Source organism: Corticium candelabrum, chromosome 2 (assembly GCF_963422355.1).
Source record: "Corticium candelabrum chromosome 2, ooCorCand1.1, whole genome shotgun sequence".
Lineage (NCBI taxonomy): Eukaryota > Metazoa > Porifera > Homoscleromorpha > Homosclerophorida > Plakinidae > Corticium > Corticium candelabrum.
Window position 1 is genome coordinate 8,596,059 of NC_085086.1, and position 18,701 is coordinate 8,614,759.

An 18,701-nucleotide genomic window follows, 5' to 3' on the forward strand; every position below is an offset into this window, starting at 1 on the left:
TCTCTCTCTAGAGAGTGTTGGAGAAGATTGGTGTGCCTCCTACCATGCTTCAAACCATCAGATCATTTATTACATGATGGTATGAGCGCAGTAGTCAGAGTTGGTTCGTCATATACACTGATGGTTTTAAGTAAAGAATCGCCTTACACATTGGCTCCAACACTCTTTGAGATGTACACCAGCACTGTAATTGAAAACTAGAGGCAGCAATGCCCATCCACTGGAGTGAATGTGAGATCTAAGCATGGGGGGAGGTTAGTAGTAGATCGGACGGCAAAGAAACACATAAGTGTAGTGAAGGTAACAGAATCACAATTTGCAGATGACACAGCTACTTACACAACCTCTCGGAAAATCTTTGAGAATTCAGCCATTGAGTTATTAGACACGGTGAAAGATTGGGGAATGACAGTAAGTGTTGAAAAGACCAAAGGTATGGTGGTAGGAATAAATGCAGTTGAAAGTGACAATGTACTATTGCGGATGGAAAGGGACTTGACTCTATAGAAATGGTAAATAGTTTACCCTACCTCTTAAGCATCATAGCGAATGATGGGGAATTAACATTGGATGTAGCAAGTCGAATTGCTAAATAGAGCATTTGGGTGCTTGAGGAAACCAATCTTTCAGAACTCTAACTTATCTGTGTCAGCAAATAGGTCTGTCTACTGCTCTGTGGTTTTGTTGTTTTTGCTTTATGGAGCAGACACTTGGACTATCAAGGCCTCATGTATGAACCGGCTGAGTTCGTTTGTTTCAGAATTGGTGCATATGAACTATACTAAGAGTGAAAAATACAAACAATAAAAACATAGAATTACTTCTAAACAACTTGCATGTGAGTTTGGTATGGAAGAGCCGCTTGAAGACTTAGTGGAGGAGTACCGTCTGAGATGGCTTAGACCCCTAGGCATGCAGAATGGAAGAGGAAAGACTAGCAAAGATGTTATTGTTTAGAGAGCTAAAAAATAGAGACCATGCAATGGGGCCAAGAAGAGGTAGCGTGATTGAATATCATCTGCTCTGCGAGCCACTAGCTCGAATAGGGGATAATTGGTACAGTCTAGCACAGGATAAATCTCAGTGGCACAAATTCTGCGATAAAGTAATTAGAAGTCAACGTGAGAGGACCAATGATTGTGCGGCCAACAACAGAAGCAGTTACTATCTTTGACCTTGTGGTGGAGTTTTTCGTCAGAAGGGCGACCTCACCAGACACAGCTGATTCTGTAAAAGCTAATGAACACTCTAGTCATTTGTCCAGGGCTCTATGCTCAAGGACACCGCCATCATGATATTTAAAATGGGCGGGTTCAAAGTTCAAGGTGTGTGGTGTGTGTGTGTGTGTGTGTGTGTGGTGTGTGTTTGTGTGTGTGTGTGTGTGTGTGTGTGTGTGTGTGTGTGTGTGTGTGTGTGTGTGTGTGTGTGTGTGTGTGTGTGTGTGTGTCAAGCATATTTGCTCACGCATTACCTTGTTGAGAAGACGATGTGAACTTTAACGATTCAAGGCGATTTCCAAAGGCATCCAGTCTAACTACATATATCTCGTCACCGTATCCATCCTCATCAGTATCACAATCATGTGCTAGCAAAAATTCATTTAAATCTGAATTGAACGCGACGTCGTGACATATAACACAACACTTGTTAAGTCGTGAACCAGTCAGCAAATTCCTAATGGGTGTTGCCGGTATGAAAGATCCAACAAGCAGCAGCAGTTCCGACAGTGCTGCAGAGTCCGTATGTTCTTTGTTATGCAAATCAACAATGGTTACAGCATAACGAAGAGAAACTGCCTCTGTCCTGCAGTTATCTTTCCATTCTCTTGGCAAGGTTGAGCTGATGTTGGCGACTGGGCTCAGACGAGTAATATCAAGTTGAGCACTAGGCGTGAAGGTGCGATAGATGTTGTATTGATTGACAGGAATGACACCTCCTGCACGTGCAAGCGACCACGTTACAAGTCTCGATTCGCCATCTTGGCGCGCTATCACATTTTCAACAATGTGAGATGTCGTCCGTTTGACTCTATCGGAAATTCTTGGCTCTTGATGATCTGTAATTCAACAACAATGGCAATTAAATAGTTTGCTTAAGATAAAAAGATGATAGCCATAGGCAGAGGAAGCGAACCGGGCGGTCACTCTCTCACACACACACGCAGACGCACGCACACATACGCACACTCACACACACACACACACACACACACACACACACACACACACACACACACACAAACACACACGCTTTAGCAATAATATAATTTTAACACCCGAAGGTTACAAACAAAAAACAAGTTTACTCTTTGGTTGAAACATGACTTCATCTTCATTGCTAGACTGTTTGATAACGTTTCCATAGTTGTCTTCGTCGACGACGCTTATTGCTTCATCAACTGCAAGTCGTCCGTATCCTGCTAGAGGAAAAGGTGGTGCAAGTCAAGTGATAACAATGTGACAAAAGCAGCAGCTATTGTAGTCAAGCTACAGTACAATTAGATCGGACAAGAATATGCATGCATTTATACTTTGTAACAACATGCAATGCAACGTACATCTACAGAAAAGCATGCCCTAGACCAAGGTGCTGCTGACCACAAATTTTTAAATAGAAAATAACTTAGGATTACCATGTAATTTACAGCTACACTGCGTACAAGGTGTAGAGTCTGCCGCTGACCTGGAAGAGAAAGAAGCGCGAGAAAGAAGAAGATTCCATGCCTTTCCATTGTTTAGTGAACGTGTAAATGATGCAGGCAGGTGATTATGCGCGTCCGTTAACCGTTCTGTCGAGGCAGACAACCAATAAGACAAATGTTAACGCGCGCTAGCCAATAAACTTACTCTAAACATTTATTAAGTTAAACATTACTGCGTGCCCGTGTTTATGTCTGGTTGTCTGTCCATTGTCAATCTATCTGCGAGGTGACACAGAGACAACACACAAAGTATACTAACACAACTTGCTAGTCCTTGTTAGTCTAGTGACTGCAAAATACCGGTCATTAATATCTATATATTTACTACAATAACTATGATACTACAATATCCTTTCTTTCTAAATAATTTAGTAACAATACTTAACTTGTCTCCAGTCATACCCATTCACCATATCATCTACGAGGTTGTCCTTTCGTAGACCTGCTGAAAATCCATCTCGGTTCGCATACAGCCTCTTGTTCTGACTGCTCTCATTAGGGATTTCGCTGTGATCAGAGGCATTTCTATTAGTAGGATTGCTTTTGTAAGTTTCCTAAAACGATTATTAAAACCAGGAACTAGTTACTGACTTGATACTTGTGTAGGTCTTGCTTGCAGCTGATCAATGTGCACTTTTCGTTCTGTAACCTGATCATTCAATTTCACAGAATAATACAGTTTGTCAAAAATTCCAGTAACTGTAGCTGGTTTACGTTTCGGTTTTTCTTGACCTTGTTTGGTGTTGAAGTAGAGCAGCATCTCCAATTCGAAAGGTTCTCGAGATCTTGACCTACGATCATAAAATTCTTTCTGTTTTGCTCGTACCTTTGCACTTTCTTTTCAGCGATGTTTCGAGAGAACAAACAGGCGAAGACGGAAGAAGGTCTAATAAACATCTTAGATGCCGTCCCAGAAGAGGTTTAGCTGGTATCGCTCCTGTCGTCTGATGACAAGTATTTCTATAGACAGACAGAAATTGATCAACAACGTTATCTAGTTTTGCGTTTCGCTTTTCCCGCCTTTTGCGTACTGAATTCTTGAATGATTAAATGAATCGCTCAGCCTGCCCATTACATTGTGGATGATAAGGGGATTTCGAGAATATAAGATCCCGTTCGATTTGCAGAATTCTTGAAATGCTTCCGACGCGAACTGGGAATCGTTAGCAGGTACTACTTGTTGAGGTATTCCAAACCAAGCCATCATTCGACTTAAAGCGGCAATGGTTTGTGTGGTATCTGTTGCCCAACCTCGAGATTAACAACTTCTGGCCATTTTGAATGAGCATCAATGTCAATTAACCACATCTAATTTTAGAAAGGTCCAGCAAAGTCCGAATTCAAACGCTGCCAAGGATAATCAGGAAACTCCGAAGGATTTAGGGGCGTTGTTGGAGTATTGTTCCGCTAGAGCGCGCAAATATCACATTTACGAACCATCGCTTCGATATCTCGGTCTATTGCTGGCCACCATAGATAACGTCGAGCAACTTCTTTCATTCGATCAGCTCCGACGTGTGCCCTATGAAGCTGTTGTAACTAAATATGGCGAATTGCAGATGGTACTACCACTCGTATCCCATTGTCATGCTTTAGCAAAGAACCATTTTTGTTATTTTATTGTTTATTTTTGTTATTTTAAAAATTTTAACTAAAAATATTTTTTATTTTTAATTAACAATTTCCACGTGTATAAAAACAATTTTTATTTTTGGTTTTTAAATTTTATTTACTTTTTATTTTTAAATTTTTACTTTATTTACTATTATTTTAAATTTGTAATGTATTTTTAATCGTTTAAATTTTTAGTTTATGTACAATTTTTTTAAATTTATAAGCAACCAATTCTTATCGTTTTGTATATCTATATTTTATATATTTATATAGCCCAGATTGTGACGTCCACTTGAACATTGACATAACTCTTTCCCTAACCACGTGTACGGACGCACCCTCACAATTTAGTTAGTTAGGGTGAGAGCGAGAGATAGGAATTGGGAGCAAGGCTAAAGTAGACACACCTGAGTATTGAGATTGGTAACTCTTACCAGTCTGTGATGTCACTAATTGATCCGTTTCGTTAGAAGCGTTGATGACGTCTGATGCGTTTCCTTTGTCGACAATTAGTTCACCGCACTTTGCAGCCACGAAATTGCAACCCGTAGAACACAATCTTTACGTTATTTAGTGCAAAGCAGGCTTTTGCTAGTGCAAGACGCGTTGCTATTGCATTCTCTGCTGAAATGGGACGCATGTAAAGCAAGTCATGCTCCACTTCCTGTCCCCGTGTTTGCAAGTAGTCACGACGGGGAATTCCCTCGCGTGCTGATGGTCTGCTGATTTTATAGCTAGAAAGTCATCTTTTCTGTATTGACAACTTCAACAAATTAAAGGTTTAGTAGAATACATCAATAATTGCTGAGTAGCAATGAAAGAAGAAACCACAACGCCCTACTGTCTCTAGACTGGATACATTCATTGACTCTGCATGGGGCATCTTTGTGAGTACGTCTTGTTAGTTTACTGTGCGAAGATTCCTTGCTTAGTTAACTGAAGTATGAAGTGTAAACACTAGAAATAAGCAAATCTCAAGAAATATCAATAGGAACAAGCAGCCTCGCGACATCGTCTATCGACAAAAGATGAAAGTAATCTGCGCTAGCCACAACAGAACAGTTTCGTGACCGCATGTATTGCTAAGTCCAATCATCTTCATGGTCATGCTCTTTGGTTACTTGGTAAAGAGATGAAAGTTTGTCCAATAATATTGTTGTATTGAGAGGAAACCCTAGTTTTATTTAGACTATTTGGTCAGAATATTATCTATTCTTTTGACATCAACAATTCAACACACTAGGAGCAATCTCGCTTGTAGCTAATATATATATATATATATATATATATATAGGGTTGGTTTCTGTATCTAAAAAAAATTCTAAAAGCATTTCTTAGAGTCGAAACGTTCATTTGCATCGTAGTATGAAACTCGATCTTTAAGCAGTTCCGTGGCGATTGGAGTAGCAGATTTGGCGCGATTTGTGTGACAAAGACAGAGAGACCGATAAACAGAGGGACAGATTAGCTATTTATAATAGATACATAAGATATATACGTTGTATACGTAATTGATTTAAATAATTGCTCATCTGTTTGAGTTAGAAAATGCTATTTGTTAATTAATTATTTAATTAATTAGTAAACTGTAGCAGCAATATATATATATATATATATATATATATATATATATATATATATATATATATACACTCTTGCTATTTCTACTTCTGTCGTAGTATCATCTGCCTTCTTACTAGTTAGTAAAGTAAAATCGATCTACCTTCGATCCCGGAAGTCAGTAAGCGGAACAAGTCGACCAGTCGGCTGTACGTCACGTGATCGGCCGCCGCAGCTGTATAGTACCTTGCCTAGCGTTTTACGCCTTGGGTAGATACAACAAAATGACAAAATTACAACAAACTACAGCCGACACTAGAGGAGCAGTCTCCATGCACGTGCATATTAATTAAACGAGTATGTAACACAACTCTCGAAGAGACAAATTCTAGAATTGAATGATCTCGGCAAGCATATTGGCATATAACCAAATATTGTTATGCGGACGAAAACAGAGTAAACTACTAAACATCAACAAAATGAAGACAAGGCAGAAAAGTTGATCATCAGTTTGTGAGTTTCTTGCTACGCGCTGCAGCAATCACTGGCTAGATTGAGGCCTACTTATAATCGCTGCATTTTTGGTAAATCCAGTCGAGAAAATGAGAGACGTCTGAGTAAACTCCATAGGTGTCGCTGCGTCCGCAACCCTTTCCCCAACTCACTAGACCAGCCAACACAAATCGGTTATCATATTGCTTATTCTTGAAAATCAGTGGGCCTCCGCTGTCTCCGTTACACGGACCTTTCTCGTCAAGAGCACACATCTGATTTCTACTGATTGTATACGATTCTCGCGCGTAGTAAGCTCTACATCTGTCTCTCTCAACGATTTCCGTGCGACCCTTTCTCAAGCAGTGCGACGGACCTTGTCCTAGGCGGATCTCCCCCCATCCTGACACCCACGCTTTACTTCCAGGCTGTAGATAGGACGCGTCTCGGGTCGCCACAGGCAGGCAAACCGGTGAGGCGCTAGACGTAACACATTTGATGCACTTGTCGGGTCTCAACTGAACGATGGCGATGTCGTTCTCTAAGTGAGTGGCGTTGTATATATAGCCGGGATGGATTTTGATCCGGTGAGCTTTGAAACACTGGGCCTCCTTCCTGTTTCTTCGGTTTTTGGGATCGTAGTATCCTTGGCTGCAGTTGCCACATGCTCGTCCCAGACAGATCTTGAGGCTCGTGCCTCTTTTTGTGTTGAACTCGCTGTTTGCACCTGGCCCTTTCACGCAGTGCGCTGCCGTCAGAATGCAGCACTTGCTGATCATCACTCCTCCGCAGAAGACGCCCTTCCTTCCGCACAACATGGCGTGCCATGGATACTCCCCGGCTGTAGCAGTTTTGCCACCTGGAGCGATCCGCGTACCGACTCTCCCGGAACGTCCACAATCTATGCAAGCACAACAGCATTGGACAACGTACATAACAATTATTGTTTATGTGCGTGTCTGTCATCTGTCTGTTTGTCTGTATGTACTCGTATGTACGTATACATATATGGAGGGATGTATGGATAACTCTGTTTGTATGTTTTCTGTGTGTCGGTTCGTTTGTCTGTCTGTTTGTCTGTCTGTCTGTCTGTCTGTCTGTCTGTCTATCTGTATGTCTGTCTGTCTGTCTGTCTGTCAATACATATATTTTCAAACATTGAACCATTATACACCATCTAAGCAAAGCAACTAAATACTACACAAGCCAATAGGGCTTGGTTCTACCTACAACCATTTATGTTTTATGTTGCTGTCTCTTGAAACAACCTTCTTTACTTTTCTTGCAATCACTCTAGCATTTGATCGTTGTAGACACACAGAAAACACAGGTCTCCGGTATGTCTTGAAGGTTGATGCATTTGGCTTTCCGTCTTCGTCTCTTGATAGCTGTGACAGTTTCTTCAAATAGTCTTGAGCTTTCTCTCCCCAACAGCCAAAATGTTCGAAGACTACAGGCACAAATGCCGGTCGAAAACCTCCAGGCAAGAGCTCCTGGTTGTACTTTTTGATCTTCAGATTTCTCTTCTGGTTGCCGCTTCTCTCTGAGTTGTAGCTGATAAGCCTTCTATTTCATTGCTCCAGGGACGCGCTAGAGCAACATCCAATTCAAGATCCATCCCCGATGCCGAATCGAATACGACTATGTCTGATCTGTCTTCAGAATTGACATACCTTTCTCTGGGTTCTTTTACGTGATGTAATTGCAGTTGACTCAAACAGTCTGTCTTTCTGTCTGTCTGTCTGTCTGTCTGTCTGTCCGTCTTGTCTGTCTGTCTGTCTGTCCGTCTTGTCTGTCTGTCTAACTGCCTGTCCGTCTGTCTGTCTGTCTGTCTGTCTGTCTGTCTGTCTGTCTGTCTGTCTGTATGTATGTATGTATGTATGTATGTATGTATGCATGTATGTATGTATGTATGTATGTATGCATGTAAGTATGTAGGTACATATGTCTATAGGTCTGTCTGTATGTTTGTCTGTCGGAATGCCTGACTGCCTGTCTGCCTGCTGTCTACGTTCTGTCGGTCTGTCTGTCTGTCTGCCTGCCTGCCTGTCTGTCCATCCGTCCGTCCGTCTGTCCCTTGTCTGTCTGTCTGTTTGTTAATCTGTCTTTTACATGGTGTTTTAGTTCTAAGTGGGAATTAGTGTAGCTTAATAACTATATTGACAGTGTCTGGTTGTTTTCCTTTTAGAGCTGCGCCACAGCCACCATAGAATGTATTGGCAAGGGCAACAGATATTTTTTCGGGTGAAGATGAACAAATCAACTGTTAATGTCTGTCTGTATATCTGTTGTCTGTTTGTCTGTCTGTCTGTCTGTCTGTCTGTCATATAATATATTTTCATACATGACTACTATTACAAACTATGTTCATGGCTAACAAGCTGTGCTACTGCTTTAAAGCCTTTTCTGGCCATAACTACTAAGCTAATGAATAAAAAACTGTGTAAGGAAGTCATCTATATCTATATTTCTATTGTCATTGGAAGTTAATGTCAATATTTTCTTGCAGATCGTCTTTGCATTGCACTTCTGCAGCGTTGTCGAAAAGCGTTTTCGCCAATAACACATAAATGCCTTAGAATTGTGATTCCCTGCGTCGTCGGTTGATCTTTGCGAAAGCTCCTGGAGGTACTTGATCGCTTCATCACCCCAACGGTCAAAATGTTCCATAACAAGAGGGACAAACTTCATAGATGCCATGCCAGGAAGCTTAATTTGACTATATTTCGAAAACTTCCTGTCCTCTCTTCTCGTTGCAGCTGCTCCATCTCTCAATGCTGCTTGACAGAGTATGTCTGATGCCCAGGGATGTGACAGAGCAACATCTAACTCTGTGTTGGCCCCCGTACCGACATCAAATACCACGATATCAGGCCGGTTGTTGCTGTTACTATACCGGTCTCTTGGCTCTCTTTTGTGATGAATTTTCAATTGCCGCAGGCAGTCGTCCCAGTTGCTCACCACTGAATCATGGGACCAAACCGGTCCTCCGCCTTTTTTACAAGTGAGGAGGTGATATCCCATATCGTCCAACACCGACCCACAATTACACTCTTGTATCCAGCTGACAGCTGGCAGCTGCAACCCCATCCTCAACAAACACGCCAAACGATATTCGTAAGGTTCAAATGCGAGATTTGTCGATTCGGGGATTGCAGTAAGCCAGGCGCCAGCACCATTTCCTCGTAGTGAACGTAGACGAGCCAAGTCCCTCGGAAGAGGAGCGTGTTCCACAACGTAAGTAGCAACTGATGTAGTATATTGGCGTGTTAACTTTTGCTGCAGTCTGTTAGGATTGTCAAGTAAATCTATAAGAGACTTGTCAGGAGGAGTGGCGCGTTGTAAGTCGCAACCAATAGAACCTGTCGTATCAGGATGGAAAACTAGATCATCCAATATCTTTTCCATGTTTGGAAATCGTTTGGGTAAAGCTGACAGTGTGTGAGCCCAGCTCGAAACGAAGGCTAGTTGACATATCTCCTTGATAGAGGTCATTCCGAAGCCTCCGTGTCTGATTGGAAGGGTAGCTTGTAACCACCGATCTTCCTGGATTGGCCCATACTTGAGTATTTCAACGAATGTCTGTCTTGTCTGATGGTCGTGAAGAGATGTGGCGCTGCTGAGATACTGTGGAGCTACAGATCTTGTTAGGTGAGTCATCCTTGGCACATGGCAATGTCTTAAGAGCAGCATTGCACTTTGTGGGTCTTCAAGGTTGGCCAGCTGATTGTCTGTCTGTCTGTCTGTCTGTCTGTCTGTCTGTCTGTCTGTCCGTCTTTCTTGTCCGTCCGTACGTCCGTCCGTCCGTCGTCTGTCCGTCTGTCTGTCTGTCTGTCTGTCTGTCTGTCTGTCTGTCTGTCTGTCTGTCTGTCTGTCTGTCTGTCTGTTTGTCTGTCTGTTTGTACGTCAACAACAAGGCAGTACACGGAAAAACAAATATGCATCAATAATCGTTTAATACCGCTGACATAAAGACTGATGCTAAATCCTATTTCTACATGTACGATTGCTACCATATCTTGCCTTACCGCACTTTCCCTTCGGTCCGTCCACGTCGACTCTTGCTGAAGCTGTAAACGGTCCTTCATTGCCCACATGAAACTGTACTCTATACTGTCCTAGCTGGTTTCTCGTAATGTTTCTTATTCGAAGAAAAGTGTCTCGTCTTGTAAGTGAATACTTACTGCTACGAGATCTTGTGTCAATTGGTAACGAGTCTTCCTTGTGGAACCATTGAAATTGAGTATAGTCTAGGAATTTACCTAAACAAGATACTTCGAACACCAGATTGACAGACTTGCCAAGTGTTACAATCTTGTCTTGGAAATCTAGTAGAAAAAGATTTGCGGTATGCTTAAATGAGAAATCGAGAATTTACTGTTTTACTTAGTTTGCAGCAAAAAGCTCCGCTTCCGACATATCCGCGATTGCAAGTGCATTTGCCATTGTCACGGTTAGCATTTTGATGACACTGCCTTGCATCTGGACATCGACAAAGACTATCTTATTACTCAAACACAAACGTAATGGTGTCAGCAAGGACTTACCAACACAGACTCTTCCGTTGCCGATAAAATTCTTATAGCAATGGCATTTGTACTCGCGTCCTTGAATTCGTTCACAGTAGGCATTGATGTCGCAATCGTGAACACCGGTAGCGCAGGGATCTGAAACAATGCACACGCCTTTCACTCTTTTGTATCCATTCTTGCACGTGCAGACAGCAGAATGGCCATTCGGTGTGCAGTTTTCCTTGTCCGAGCATGCGCCTCGCTCTGGTGTGCAAGGATCTGAAACAATATTAGCATCCTCACTTCGACAGCTATACAAGCCTTCTGAAAACCATGCATGCACGATATTATTGTGGCAAACAACTGCAAGTATAGTCTGGAAGCCGAGAATTCGAAGAATCGTCCTTGCTGTGCATGAATTAACCTACTCTATTAATGGTTCTGCTGTCGCAGCTGTGCTTGCTTATGCAGTTCGTTACTAGCATTAGAAAAGAATGTTGTTTGACGTGCTCTACTCTGCAGTCTGTTGAAGAATTCGCGATTGTTTCACCTTACCCATTTGGGAATGCATGGTTCAACCCATTGGTGAGTTGTTGAACCCATGCACCCATTCGCGGATGGTTCTATAGTTACCTATTTCTGAATGCAGACCCTAATGGATTATCTTTCAGTTAACCGGAGCAAGTTTACATAAAAAATTAATTCATATAAATTTGATTATTAATATTAGCAATTTGCCCCAGTACGAGTAATGACATCGATGATAATTAGAGCTCACACTAACAATAAACGGCACTACCTGCTGTATTTATATAGTATATCAACGTTCGTTTCTACTGTTAGTAACAGAGTGCACGTAGACAAGCACAGCAGAACACAGCCAAGCATTACATGAATTTAAACGCTTTGAAATATTGAGGGCTCTGCTTGTACCTACCAAATTGGCAAGAGGTGCCGGTTCCCGTGTATCCCAACTCACTTCTGCATCTGCATTGCCGCGCTGCAGTACAGTTAGCATTCGAGTCGCATATCTGATAGCCACACTCGCCTACGACATCAACCAGAAGCCTCAAGAGCAATGCCAAATGAGAAACGTCTGTCCATGCAACGTCTTACCACAAACCGGGAATTTGCTCCGACAGCTGCACGGATCATCGCAATTGATCGACCTTGTAAAGCACCTGAATGCAACTTTACTGCAGGTATCCTTTTTAGAGATATACTTCCAGCTAACGCACACTTGCCCGTCACTCTCTCTGTAAACAGCATACGGATTTGTCGGAATGGTGGCCAGTAGACTCTGTTGAAAATGTATAGGGTTTATGTAGTATCCATGCAGACGGTTATAGCCTCTTTTTCTCTCTTCCCACAAGGCAAAGATAGCACCATTACGTGGATAGTCGATTACAATCGAATTGTCTGCCATTGCATTGCAGACATGAAACGAATAATCGACATCCGAGCTTCTCCATCCTTGTGATCCGACAGCGCACAACTTGCTACACCTTGGCACTCTCAAACCGTCTTTGTTTGTGACGAGATAGCAAACGCGAAAGCACTTGTCGACGCTGTCTTCGCGTATACTGATGGACGAATGTTCGATGGAAGTGGTGGCAACTAATATCGATGTCCGAGGACCGACATCTATACTTTTTCCAGACGCTGGTTCCGTTCGCATGACGATAAAGTGTTTACCGTTTGAGGTACTTGTGTAGGTTTTGTCTAGCTGTGATACAAACACGATGCTCCTGCTCTCTTTGTGGTAGGCGAGATTTGGTTGCTTGACATGTACTTTATAGGAGAACGCTGAACCTCCTGACTGTACTTGGCCGTCTTGGTCGAGGTAGATGGCTAGGATTTCTATGACGTCGTGTGGTTTGACAATTTGAACTGCTACCACGTAACCGTTCGTGACTGGGTTGAATATGACTGGTGAAAGTTTGTTTATGTCTGCTGCTTGTCTTTGGCGAGTCCGTCCTTGCACAGTTAGACGTGGTCTGGGTAGGTTTCTAGTTATGCGGCCGCTTGGTATGACTCGTATAAACATTACCGATTTGTTGGAATTGATGCTTGGAGTACGCACGAGATACGCTGCTATGAATGATTTGTATACGGGATTGTAGGCTACTTTTGGGCATCCTTCCATTGATTTATCTAAAAGGAAACGACAAATGGCAAATGCGCGCGCGTGTGTGTGTGTATGTGTGTGTGCGTCTTTGTGTGTGTCTTTGTGTGTGTCTGTGTGTGTTTGTGTCTGTTTCTGTGTCTGTATGTGTATGTCTGTGAGAGTCTACGTCCATGCGTGCGTGCGTGTGTGCGTGTGCACGTGTCTTTTTCTGTCTGTATGTATGTCTGTCTGTCTGTCTGTAAACACAGCTTCTTGATGCGAAACCTGTGCTGTCCCATTAGGACAGAACTAGAGACTTTTCCATCATTGAGATAGCCCGCCTAGAAAGGATCTCCATCATTGATCGCATCTTGAACATGTCACCTACTTAGGACGATTTTGATGTGTGCATCATCTCAAGGTAGACGTTCTGTTGGAGCTCAGAGAATAAGATGAAATAATTTAGTACTAAAATGTTTGAGAAATTTCAGACTTGAGAAGGATTGTTAGATACAAGCACAAGATACGAATGAGTGTAAAAGTAATATCTGGGCTGCCACACAGGAAGTAACTTCAAAAAGAATGAACAAGACAAAGACCGTAAGGATGCGCGGAAGCGTCGCCGCAAAGCAAGGCAAACGGCGTCAGAGTTCGCTCTACACTGAAGCTTTGATGGTTGTGGTATTACTGTTGTGAAGAAATGCTGGCCTTATGAACTCCCATAGACGATCCATGAATAGCAATGTTAGTACTGCCATCAAATATTCATCAACAAGACCTCCACAACCAAAAGCAGTGGTACCATCAGACATCCTTCAAGTTTACCACTCTAACTTAGCCTATGCTGACCCTTGGCTTGCATTGTGTCTCAATGGAATGAACGCAGCAAAAGTCAAAACAAAGTGTGTGTTTGGGTGCGTGTGTGTACGTGCGTGCGTGCGTGTGTGTGTGTGTGCATGCGTGTGTGTGTGTGTGTGTGTGTGTGTGTGTGTGTGTGTGTGTGTGTGTGTGTGTGTGTGTGTGTGTGTGTGTGCTAACGTAGGTGTCATATTGGACCTAAAGCCCGGTTTACAGTACGACGCTAGCACGAGCGTCCTCCGAGCGTCCTGGACGCTGACGATTAGCGAGCGATAGCGTCACACTGTGAACATGTCAGCGTCCGCTCGCACGACGCTCGCAAGTGGTTACTTGGCAGCGCCAGACCAATGTCGCAGTGTGTTCTTTGTGCGATTGACGCTCTTGAGACGCAATACCATGAATGGAACAGCGCCAGCGTCTTCGCCGACGCTCATGTGAGCGTGTTTGTCAGCGTTCGAGACGCATGCAGGACGCCGTGTTAGCATCGTACTGTGAACAGGTTTAAGGCTAAAAGTTGATCAACGGCTCCTACGTATAGTATAGTGTGCAGTAGTCCAGATTGTTGCGGCGGTAAAATTAATTAAATATTATTGCACGAGATAATGACTACAGAAGTCAGAAACAAGCAACAACAAAGCTGTGTAAGGAACAGTCGGTTGGTGGTAACATGGAACGTGAGATCTTTAGTGGAGAGCGCATGAAATGAGCGTCTTTGTAGGAAGAGACCTCAGGAAGCCTAGTCAAATTTCCAAGCAGTGCATCGTAAATTGGACTTTTTGATGAAAGAGTAGAAGCGGTACAGTGTGTCTATAGTAGCAATTCAAGAGACGAAGTGGTTCGGTAGTAATTTGTGGCGTGCGGAAGGATATACCTTTAGCACTTGGGTCATCTGTTGCCTACTAGAAATGAGAATGCTACAAGAAAAGAAGGTGTTGATATTGCTCTTGATGAAAAGTCTACCGCTGCATGAAAGGCCGCATGAGACGTATGGGAAGCAGTAAGTTGAAGGATAATCACAGCCAGCTTGCAAGTAGCCAGCGTAGGGTACAGGACACCAGGTATTTCCAGGAAGAGATCTGACATCCTTGTTAATGTGATGCCAGTGTATGCTCCCACAGCAAAAGCTTCTCCTCAGATGAAACAGACTTGTAGAAGATCCATAGCATACTTTAGACAAATTGTCATCGTCGGATGTTCTCATCATTTTGGATGACCCCAATGCACGTGTTGGTCGACGTAACTCAGGAATCTGTGGCAAGAAACTTTGGAAATTCTTGTGTTAGATGAAAGAAATGTTGCTGGAGAGGAATTCCTAGAGTTTTGTGCTTCCAATCAGTTGAAGGTCATGAACACACGGTTTTAGAAGAAAGAACTACTTAGAAGCATGGATGCACCCTGCTAGACATTGGCTCCAACACTATTTGACATGTAAAACAGTACTATAATTGACAACTGGAAGCAGCGATGCCCGTCTGCTGGAGTAAAGGAGAGATCTAAGCATAAGAGGAAGTTAGTTGGAGATCGAACGGCAAAGAAACACATAAGTGTAGTGAAGGTACCAGAATCACAATTTGCTGATGACGCAGCTACTTACACAACCTCTCGGAAAATCTTTGAGAATTCAGCTATTGACTTCTTAGACACGGTGAAAGATTGGACAATGACAGCAAGTGTTGAAGAGACCAAAGGGATGGTGGTAGGAATAAATGCAGTTGAACGTGATAATGTACTATTGCGGAATGGAAGTGACTTGACTCTATAGAAATGGTAAATCTCTTTTCCTACCTCAGAATCATCATAGCGAATGATGGAGAAATAACGCTGGATGTAGCAAGTCGAATCGCAGAATGGAGTATTTGGGTACTTGAGGAAACCAATCTTTCAGAACTCTAACTTATCTGTGTCAACAAATAGGGCTGTCTACCCCTCTGTGGTTTTGTTGGTTTTGCTTTATGGAGCAGAAACGCGGGTTATCAAAGCCTCACGTATGAAGCGGCTGAGTTTCTTTCACAATCGGTGCATAAGAACTATACTAAGGGTGACAAAATACAAACAATAAAAAGGTAGAATTACTTCTAAACAACTTGCATTTGAGATTGGTATGAAAGAGCCACTTGAAGACTTAGTGATGCAGTAACGTCCAAGATGGCGTAGAAACCTAGGCAGAATGGGAGAAGAAAAATTACCAAGCAATTATGGTTTAGAGAGTTAGAAAAGAGGAGACCATGCCATGGGACCAAGAGCTAGCGTGATAGAATATCATCTACCCTGCGAGCCACTAGCTGAAATTGGGAATAATTGGTACAGTCTGACAAAGAATAAATCTCAGTGGCACAAATTCTGCGATAAAGGAGTTAGAAGTCAACGTAAAAGGACCAATGATTGTGCGGCCAACAACAGAAGCAGTGACTATCTTTGACCTTGGGGTAGACTTTTTCGTCAGAAAGGCGACCTCACCAGACACATCCGATTTGTAAGAGTTAATCAAACGCTCCAGTAATTTTTCCAGGGCTCTATGCTCAAGGACACCGCCATCATAACTTTTACAATGGGTGGGTTCAAGGTTCAAGGTGTGTTTGTGTGTGTGTGTGTGTGTGTGTGTGTGTGTGTGTGTGTGTGTGTGTGTGTGTGTGTGTGTGTGTGTTTGTGTGTGTGTGTGTGTGTGTGTGTGTGTGTGTGTGTGTGTGTGTGTGTATGTGTGTGTGTGTGTGTGTGTGTGTGTGTGTGTGTGTGTGTGTGTGTGTGTGTGTGTGTGTGTGTGTGTGTGTGTGTCAAGCATATTTGCTCACGCATTACCTTGTTGAGAAGACGATGTGAACTTTAACGATTCAAGGCGATTTCCAAAAGCATCCATTCTAACTACATATATCTCGTCACCGTATCCATCCCCATCAGTATCACAATCATGTGCTAGCAAAAATTCATTTAGATCTGAATTGAACGCGACGTCGTGACATATAACACAACACGTGTTACGTCGTGAACCAGTCAGCAAAATCCTAATGGGTGTTGCCGGTATGAAAGAACCAACAAGCAGCAGCAATTCCGACAGTGCTGCAGAGTCCGTATGTTCTTTGTTATGCAAATCAACGATGGTTACAGCATAACGAACAGAAACTGCCTCTGTCCTGCAGTTATCTTTCCATTTCCTTGTCGAGCTTGAACTGATGGTGGCGACTGGGCTCAGACGAGTAATATCAAGTTGAGCACTAGGCGTGAAGGTGCGATAGATGTTGTATTGATGGACAGGAATGACACCTCTTACACGTGTAAGCGACCATGTTACAAGCCTTGATTCGCCATCTTGGCGCGCTATCACATTTTCAACAATGTGAGATGTCGTCCGTTTGACTCTGTCGGAATTACTTGGCTCTTTATATTCTGTAGATCGACAACAATGACAACTAAAGAGTTTACTTATGATAAAGATGATAGCCATAGGCAGAGGAAGCGAAGCGGGCAGTCACACACACACACACACACACACACACACACAAACACACACACACACACACACACACACACACACACACACACACACACAAACAAACAAACGCACATGTTTTAGCAACAGTTTACTTTTGACACCCGAGAGGTTACAAACAACGAAACAAGTTTACTCTTCTGTTGAAATATGACTTCATCTACATAGTTAGACTCTTTGATAACGTTTCCATTGCTGTGTTCGTCGACGATGCTCATTGTTGCATCAATTGCAAGTCGTTCGTACCCTGCTAGAGAAAGTGTTGGTGCAAGTCAAGTGATAACGATGTGACAAAAGAAGCAGCTATTGTAGTCAACTACAAAACAATGAAATCGGGCAATCATGCATTACTTTGTAAGAGCATGCAATACAACACACAGCTACAGAAAAGCATGCCCTAGATCAATGTGCTGCTGGCCACAAATTTATAGATAGAAACTAACATAGGATCAGCACGTAATTTACAGCTACAGTACGTACAAGGTGAAGAGTCTGCTGCTGACCTGGAAGAGAAAGAAACGCGAGAAAGAAGAAGATTCCATGACTTGCCATTGTTTTGTAAACGTTTAAATGGTGCAAGCAGGCGATTAGGCGCGTCCGTTAACCGGTCTGTTGATGCAGACAACCAATGGAACAAAATTTAACGCGCGCTAATAACATACACTAATCATTTATAAAGTTAAATGTGTTTTATAAACATTTGGCAAGTCGCAGTAAAGGTAAGTAAGGGGTTTCGCTATCATTTTATCGGTCGGTGATTTCGTGAAACGAATTTTAGAAATCTAGGCTGCAATGTCAAGAGAAGCGTCTTTTCAAAACTGAAACTCTTTTACTGTCAACCTAGATTAGTGCGGCGTGCACGAGTAAAATTAGGTGACGTCGCATCTCGCGATTTTGGAGATTTTGGAGGGCCTGTTCATCATTTTTCTTGTAATTTCTGCAAAACAGGAATCTTTCTTGTATCTAAGAATACGAGATAAATCCAGTTAGATTGTGCTAAAAGCAGCTCTATTCTACCTATAAACGAACACGGAGTTGCTTCCACCAGTCCAGCCATCACAACACAGTCACTGCACGTGACCACGTGACACTAGCTTTCTGCATAGTAGGAATATCGTTACAACTTTTCTTCCACTACTACAGACAGTTTCCATCTGTTGCTTCGCACTTTTACACAGTAACTCAAATTTTTCTGAACTTGCTCAATGTTTTTCCAGGCTCCCGTTGACGTGAATCAGCTGCGCAAAGTACACGTGGTCAAGCACACAGACGCCATTCTCTGCATACTAGTAATGTCTCGCCAAATCGCTACAATTCAATTTGACAAATCAAAATTTACATAGATTGCTTTCCACAATGCATAGAATCACATCA

The 18,701-nt window shown here is 42.6% G+C and overlaps 2 protein-coding genes and 1 long non-coding RNA gene across 3 annotated transcripts; all 3 read right to left on the bottom strand.

Moving 5' to 3' along the window:
• Positions 1-1,916: 1,916 nt before the first annotated feature.
• Positions 1,917-2,656, bottom strand: LOC134198138 (uncharacterized). Its single transcript, XR_009972787.1, has 3 exons — positions 2,633-2,656; positions 2,306-2,416; positions 1,917-2,056 (listed from the first exon to the last, which is right to left on the bottom strand). It is a non-coding gene; the product is annotated as an uncharacterized LOC134198138 (long non-coding RNA).
• Positions 2,657-6,261: 3,605 nt separating this feature from the next.
• On the bottom strand, positions 6,262-17,282 carry LOC134176472 (uncharacterized). Its single transcript, XM_062643141.1, has 7 exons — positions 16,640-17,282; positions 11,995-13,032; positions 11,816-11,926; positions 10,915-11,157; positions 10,754-10,849; positions 10,396-10,695; positions 6,262-7,268 (listed from the first exon to the last, which is right to left on the bottom strand). Exons 1-7 carry the CDS (start codon positions 17,280-17,282, stop codon positions 6,436-6,438), a joined length of 3,264 nt encoding a protein of 1,087 aa, XP_062499125.1. The 3' UTR covers positions 6,262-6,435.
• Positions 8,792-10,090, bottom strand: LOC134198240 (uncharacterized). Its single transcript, XM_062667599.1, has one exon. It carries the CDS (start codon positions 10,058-10,060, stop codon positions 8,792-8,794), a length of 1,269 nt encoding a protein of 422 aa, XP_062523583.1. The 5' UTR covers positions 10,061-10,090.
• Positions 17,283-18,701: the final 1,419 nt, after the last annotated feature.

Excerpts from the sequence above, each read along its gene's own strand:
- LOC134198240 (XM_062667599.1), bottom strand. The coding sequence starts at position 10,060 with ATGCTGCTCTTAAGACATTGCCATGTGCCAAGGATGACTCACCTAACA.
- LOC134176472 (XM_062643141.1), bottom strand. The coding sequence starts at position 17,282 with ATGGCTATCATCTTTATCATAAGTAAACTCTTTAGTTGTCATTGTTGT. Across the intron at positions 11,158-11,815 it reads CGGCACCTCTTGCCAATTTG|ATCCTTGCACACCAGAGCGA; the intron begins GTAGGTACAAGC and ends ATATTGTTTCAG. Across the intron at positions 7,269-10,395 it reads CGGACCGAAGGGAAAGTGCG|ATTGTGGACGTTCCGGGAGA; the intron begins GTAAGGCAAGAT and ends GTGCTTGCATAG.